The sequence below is a fragment of the Mobula birostris genome, chromosome 6, assembly GCF_030028105.1.
Source record: "Mobula birostris isolate sMobBir1 chromosome 6, sMobBir1.hap1, whole genome shotgun sequence".
NCBI classification, from domain to species: Eukaryota; Metazoa; Chordata; class Chondrichthyes; order Myliobatiformes; family Myliobatidae; genus Mobula; species Mobula birostris.
Genome location: NC_092375.1, coordinates 55121593 through 55129047, shown reverse-complemented (window position 1 = coordinate 55129047; position 7455 = coordinate 55121593). Strand labels below are relative to the sequence as shown.

Below are 7455 nucleotides of genomic sequence, written 5' to 3'. Positions count from 1 at the left end.
CTCCTCTCACTTTCCCCTTTCTTCAGTGATTGTTCCCTATGCTAACATGGTTAGAGCGTTGGCTGATTGGTAAGAGGCAGCGAGTGGGAATAAAAGGATCCTTGTCTGGTTGGCTGCCAGTGACTAGTGGTGTTCCACAGGGGTCGGTGTTGGGACCACTTCTTTTTATGCTGTATATAAATGACTTAGATGGTGGAATAGATGGCTTTGTTGCCAAGTTTGCAGATGATCCAAAAATTGGTGGAGGGGCAGGTAGTGTTGAGGAAACAGGTAGGATGTAGAAGGACTTAGACAGATTAGGAGAATGGGCAAGAAAGTGGCAAATGAAATATAGTATTGGAAAATGCATGGTCATGCACTTTGGTAGTAGAAATAAATGTGCGGACTGTTTTCTAAACAGGGAAAAAATCCAAAAATCTGAGATGCAAAGGGACTTGCGAGTCCTTGTGTAGAACACCCTAAAGGTTAACTTGCAGGTTTGGTCAGTGGTGAGGAAGGCAAATACAACGTTAGCATTCATTTTAAGAGGTCTAATACAAGAGCAGGGATGTGATGCTGAGACTTTATAAGCAACTGGTGAGGCCTCTCCTTGAGTATTATGTACAGTTTTGAGCTCCTCATCTTAGAGGAGATGTGCTGGCATTGGAGAGGGTCCAGAGGAGGTTCACAAGGATGATTCCAGGAATGAAAGGGTTATCATACGAGGAACATTAGATGTGTCTGGGTCTGAACTTGCTGGAATTTGGAAGGATGAGGGGGGATCTCTTTGAAACCTTTTGAATGTTGAAAGGCCTAGACAGAGTAGATGTGGAAAGGATGTTTCCCATAGTGGGAGAGTCCAGGACCAGAGGCCACAGCCTCAGGATAGAGGGTCGTCCATTCAAAACAGAGATGTGGAGAAATTTCTTTAGCCAGAGGGTGGTGAATTTGTGGAATTTGTTGCCATGTGCAGCTATGGAGGCTAGGTTGTTGGGTGTATTTAAGGCAAAGATTGATAGGTTCTTGATTGGACATTCATTAAAGGTTATGGGAAAAGACCAGGAAATGGGGTTGAGGAGGAGAAAAAAAAATGGATCAACCATGATGGAATGGCGGAGCAGACTCCATGGGCCAAGTGGGCTAATTCTGCTCCTATGTCTTATGGAAATTTGCCTCACTATATTCAAACAAGGAAAAAAAAACCTAAAAACCATTGAACTGAATAAAAACATTTCTTTTTTTAGAATAAATCAATAAAATAATACTTTATAATAGTTATGACAAATAACTTGTACATTTACTAAAATAACAGAATAAGAATGAAATATATTCTTCAATACTTTCGCTTACATTTTCTTTATCAATACAGGTTAATTCATTGCAAATAATTCCTGATAGTTGAACGTTTACATCACTGGGTAATTTTGGAAATTAGCTAGTAATACCTCCATGGGTTATGGAACATTTCGCAACAGACTTATTTCTATCTGCAAAAGTGGTGCAGTTAAGTTATCACAAATAATATTGCAAAACAGAAAACATTTTGAAAGCATAATTAGAAATTATATCTGTTGACAGCTTTAACACAAAAATAAGTATACAAATTTAGCCTCTGAGATCTTAAAGTGATGATCTTATAACAACATTAAAGTAGTCATTGTTTGGGTCCTCAGAATCAGAGTTGGGTGTTGGTGGCTTGTCTGGTTGGCTTGCTGTGTCCACATTATCAGTGCTGGGTGCACTTTGCAGTATTACATTGATTTGGCTTGGTAGATGAATTCTAGACGACTTCCTCTGCTACAAAAAAGAAGATTCACAGAACTGAAAGGATATACTTTTAAGATGGGCTTCCTTTCTCTGGAAATGTGGATTACCTGATATCTGATTTCAATAAAAATGAAAGTGTTTGATAGAGTGAGCATAGAGAAAATGTTTACACTTACAACCGAGTCTTGAACTCAAGATCGTATTTACAAATTGGCCGCTAATTAACCTTACAATGGTTATTTCCTCAAAGAATGAGTAGATTATGCATCTCACAGCCAAAAGGAGTAAGTGAGGCTAATGACAAGGAAGACTTTGAAGAAAAGAAGCATTTGAGGTAAATAAATATGGGATTGATGAAAAAAATATGCTGGAATGGTTGGAATATATAGAAGGAAACTGATAGAAGATAAATATTGGTAAAGGTTATTAGACCATTTGGGATGTGTCAATGCAGTACGCATCGTGGAGATAAATTAACTCCAAATAAGCAAGTGAGATCATGCAAAAAGTTAAACCATTAAAAAGCTGGATCAGGAACCCAATTCATCTCAAGTAACATCGATTAGATGTGATTTAATAACGAATGCTCAGAAGACAAGCCAGTCACTGAAATCTTTCAAAGAATCAACATGGTTCAATTATTTTGTTTCTCTTTCTGATACATGATGGCAAAGTTCCCCACCCTGGCTAAATCCAGCAGATTAAAGAAATTTAGAAGATTTTACAACACTGAATACCCTGCAATTTCTAAGGCCTCTGGCACCATATTCCTTTCAAGGTTACTGACCCTGACCTCCTGCCACCCTCACCTCAATTTACCCACCTAGTCCAGAGGTCCTCCTGTAACACTCGTAGTCATTCCATAAGTATTCTCTGTATTATCAGGTATAGCTCCCAGATCAATTCACAGTCACTCCCTCACACAACATCCAAGGTCATGTCAAAATTTCCCCTAATCTCCAGAGATCTGACTCCCCTCCCACGTAACAGACACAAAATGCTGGAGGAACTCAGCAGGTCAGGCAACGTCTATGTAAAGGAGTAAACAGTCAACATTTTGGGCCAAGATCCTTCAAGGTTTCTGGATTTCCCCCTTCTGCAGAATCTCTTGTGTTTATCATTTACCTCTCACATGTGGTCACCTGCAGCCTCCTCACACCCTGACTGTGGTAACTTTATGTCCTCCTTCACACATCACACACTCACTCACTGCTCCTCGCAGAACTTGCACACTCACTCCCAGCCCCACATATACCCTACCCACAGTCAATCACTTACCTCATCTATGGTTACTCTCACATCCTCTCCATGCTCACTTGCATGGAGAAGTTTTGTTTTTGAGGGCCAATTGTCCCATATAAACTGAATTGATAGTTTTCTGTATTTATCTTCTTCTAAAGTATTCTTGAATCCTGAACTGTGACGTGTGGTTGAAACCTTGCAAATGCTTCCCAGTTAATTCAGATGGGTGGAAGCTAGAAGCCCCTAGGACCAACTGTGGGGATAAGACTATTCGTGTTATTAGGGTAGAGCAACTGAGTAATGAGTCAAATAAGATCTGATCAAAGAGTCAGCCTGGGCTGTGATTGTAGAAAGGTCAAGGGTCAGGCAAATCAAGCTAATTGGAAGATATTTTAGGATCATCGCTATGGAAAAGGCAATGTCTGGATTTCCAACAGGCAAATAAAGAGGTTCTGTAAAATAGATTATTACCAAATAGATAAATAATTGGAGGTAATCTTGAAGTCTAAAAACTGGTTGGTAAACTGGAACTGAGTAAAAATGAAAGGTGTATTCTCTCATTTAAAACATATGACAAATAATGCTTCCTAGGATCTGCTCTGGGGCCACATCTCCTTAATGTTCATTTGGATGAAGAAAGATTCATGTATCAAAGTTTGCAGGTGAATTTGGAAGTTCAATAATGATTAAAATATAGAATTGGAAGTTAAAAATGCTGAAAAATGAAGTTAAGGGCCTCTATTTCAAGAAAACTAGAATGCAAAAGAAAAGAAATAGACTTTTGGTCAAACCCCATTTAAATTTTTAAATGAGCTTATGAAAAACCAGTATAAAAATAATTGGAAGCAAAAGAAAACACAGATGAGTGGTTGCAATTCAATTAGGGCAAAATGTAGAAGGTCTGTGTAGCAATTAAGGAATATTTATTAAATTTCTGATTTGGTGTAGCCTTTATCCTCAAATATACATGCAAATTAGTAAATTGTTATTACTTACATGAACAAAGTTTAACAATAAAATTAGGATTCCAGTGGCGATTACTGCTACAATTACACCTGTGATAATATTTGCAGCCTGATTAAAGGACATTTCTTTATCTGGGAAGACATAAAGCATTTATTGGGTCATTAGAAATATGCATCAAATTAACTTATTTCAGATTTGCATATCATATCATTAATTGATTTTGCATTTAGATATAAATAGCTTATTTTCTGAGCATCCTAGATTATTGTTGTACTTAAATGATATATGGCTCGAATACTGTGGGATTTGCAAAAAAATCTAACATTCTCAAAGTAACACAAAATAATGCAGTGCATATTCATTTATTTATTTTCCTGCAAAACATGCATTTAATGTATTTATCATCTTGAATGTGTTACAAATAAAGTATCTGTCACATGTGGAACTGATTCTAATATTATATTTGCAATGCAGAAACAAATCACAGCTGAACTGGTAGAGAACTTATCATTGAGGAAATAACTTTATTGATAAAGGGCAATAGGAAAAGAAAATCATTTGTTGCTTACTGCCTCCTTTTAACCTAAAGGTTAACTTATTCACACACAGGTACAGCTAAGGATTTATAAATAGCTGCCAATCAGCAACTAAATTTATCCCCAAAATAGGAAATAGCTTATCTGTACTTAGATGCCACAACTGAATATTTTACCTTTTAAAGGATTATGTCCTAATAATTATAGTTCTTCTGTAGTGGTAGCATTTGTTTCATTCTTTAAAACATTCAAGTTATTTGTATGTCTTTTATAGTTTTTATTTTTGTTTTCTTTCTATTTAATGAACAATTGTTCCTGTGTGTTTTACAGTTCATATTCCCAGGATTTAGCTGCAGTATAGATGAAATGTCAAGATGTATAAACTATTTATTTTTTTATTTTCAAGGCTACAGAAAAGAGATGGAACTGCAGAAGGATAAGCCTGGCCTCCAAGAGTCTTGTTCAAAATAACAATTGTTATGCCATAATTAATTATGAAGGGCAACCTTTGTGAGAAATAGAATGCAAAGATTTTCTTTGCAGGTTGTTGTGTTGGGATTGCAAAATAACAGTAATGTAAATGGTGGTGTCAGGAGTGAAAACGTTGTATACTTATTATTTAACATTATTGAATTTAGCCAATTACAACAAAGCGTGGCTGCTCCAGAAGGAATTTTGTTGTCTGGATTTGAATTGTGCGTTGTCTCCATGTTATCATTAAGGAAAATCTGAGTGCAAAGATTCTGAGTCAGCCCCACCAGTAATATTAACTCTTCTTCTTAATTGTAAAGTAGATGATTATGATATTATCATTAGGAGTCAACATGTGTACCATTTTTATTGTGATGCAAGTAATTATCTGTAAATTATTCCAATGTAAAATGCAACTTTGCAAATTAAACTACAATTCAGTCCCAGGGCTTGATATAAGCATCACAGATTTAAAGTAAGAGGGGGGTTATTCAAGCAGAGATGAGAAGAAATGTCTTCATTGATGGATTTCACCTCTTTGGGCTTCTCTACCCACGAGATTGTGAGTATATTCAGATCAAAGATGGACAGATTTTTGAATATTAAGGAATATATAGTTGATGCAGAAAAGTTATGCTGAGGCAAACAATCAGCCATGTTTTTATTGAATGGTGGGCAGGTGTGAGGGGCGAAAATGACTACATCTGTCACCCTTCCTTCAATTATTGGAGGCATACACTTCACTATTTTGCTTTTACTGCATACATCTGAGAGCATTTCTTTTGTTGAGCCCAAGTAAAGTATATATACTCTCTGTGATACGTCAAAAATACATTTTTATTTTGCAGTTTCCATCCCTTACATGCAGTCCATTATAAAATCTCCATAAAAGGCCATTTCATCCTGAACCCAACCACTGCCTGGAGTCATCACCTGCAGTGCCAGCCCAAATATATTTATCCTGCAATTAAGGGATATGGTTTAGTGCAGGAATATGAGCGTGGCAGAGAACATCAGCTTTAGTCTTACTGAATAATTGAGTGGCCTCAAGTGGCCAAATTGTCTACTATTGCTCCTGTTTGTTACGTTCTCACTGGCAGTGAGCTTTGAGTGAAGAATACATCTCATTAAATGTATCCCTTTCCATAAGAATACCACCCTAGTCTCTGTCAGCTCATCACGGTAAAAGACTTGCTAATTATTAACTGTCACCAATAAACAGGGGCACTGAAAACTATTAAAATAGATTTAAAAAATAAAAAAAAATTACAAATTTAAGTAATGATATCTTAAAATATTAACAATGTAAAACTTAAGGTAAAATAATCAAGGACTTAAGTTTTTTCCAGGGTGAGCAAACGCTCATCCAGTTGAAAGAAAAGATATTGCTACTAGGTGGCCGGGCAGCTGAGGGTCAGGGGCAAAGTTGATGGGCATCATCTCCTTGCTGAGTCTCTACGGTACCTCTATTCCCAATGCTGAGCTCCACCAACAGAACTCAAGATCAGTTGTACCAGGACCTGTGTTCATTAAAAACTTCTGCTTTTTCCTGAGCAGTTGCTAATTCCTAAACCCACTTATACTGGGGAGCATTCTAGCGAACGGGAATTGATTTCACTCAGAAAGGAGTGTGTGCAATACGTGCTTTCAATTATTTACACCTGCTGCTGTAAGGAGTATAGGAACCATGTGGTGTAGCCACATCTCGTTTCTATTTCATAGAATGCATCCGTTTTCTGAAGGAATCCAATCTTATTAATTTACTTGCTTAGCAGAAGACCAATTTCCACAATCATTTGCATTTTTTGTCAGTTCGTATTAAACAATCATTAAGGAGCTCAGTTCTAATTTGTACTAATCCCAATACCTATTAATGAATATAAATGGCTGAGAATAATTTTGAAAAAGTAAACTAAGTCTCCCAGGAACTGAAATGTGCACTGTTTTATATACCATGATTAGTATCCATACAACAGAAATATACCTGCCCACAGAAGCTCAGTTAGGCTTCTGACATATCTCCTGGTCATAGAACATAGAACATATGCCAGTGTGTGAGTGGCCCAGTGAAGAAGTGGAGCTTTGAGGCTTTCACTCGAGAGGCTTCGACGAGAAGAGGCAGAGGACAAGCTTGCTCGCAGTTAGTCTTTACAATATCTCCTGAGATGGTGACGTGCCTCTCATGTGAGATGTGGCAGTCTTGGGGGAACGCCCCTCTCCCACAGAGTCACATCTGCCAGAAGTGCATACGGCTGGGGATCTGGAAGACTGTGTAAGGAATCTGGAGCAGCAGCTGGATGACCCTCGACTCATAAGGGAGAATGAGGCAGTCATAGGTGAGAGCTACAGGGAGGTAGTCACACCTAGGCTGTCGGAAGCAGGTCGTTGGGTGACAGTCAGAAGGGGGAAAGCGAAGGTGAGCATTCAGGTAGTGTAGCCATTCCCCTGAATAATAAATTTACTGTCCTGGATACTATTGGCAGGGACGACCGAC

General features: G+C 37.8%; 1 protein-coding gene across 1 annotated transcript in view; it reads right to left on the bottom strand.

The window, feature by feature from the left end:
• Nucleotides 1-1322: 1322 nt before the first annotated feature.
• Nucleotides 1323-7455, bottom strand: part of LOC140199796 (T-cell immunoreceptor with Ig and ITIM domains-like) — a 70653-nt gene continuing 64520 nt past the window's right edge. The window contains exons 4-5 of the mRNA XM_072262288.1: nucleotides 3985-4085; nucleotides 1323-1776 (exon numbers count right to left, since the gene is read on the bottom strand). Of these exons, the coding sequence (XP_072118389.1) occupies nucleotides 1600-1776; nucleotides 3985-4085 (278 nt within the window). The 3' untranslated portion in view covers nucleotides 1323-1599. The remainder of the gene's footprint in view (nucleotides 1777-3984; nucleotides 4086-7455) is intronic.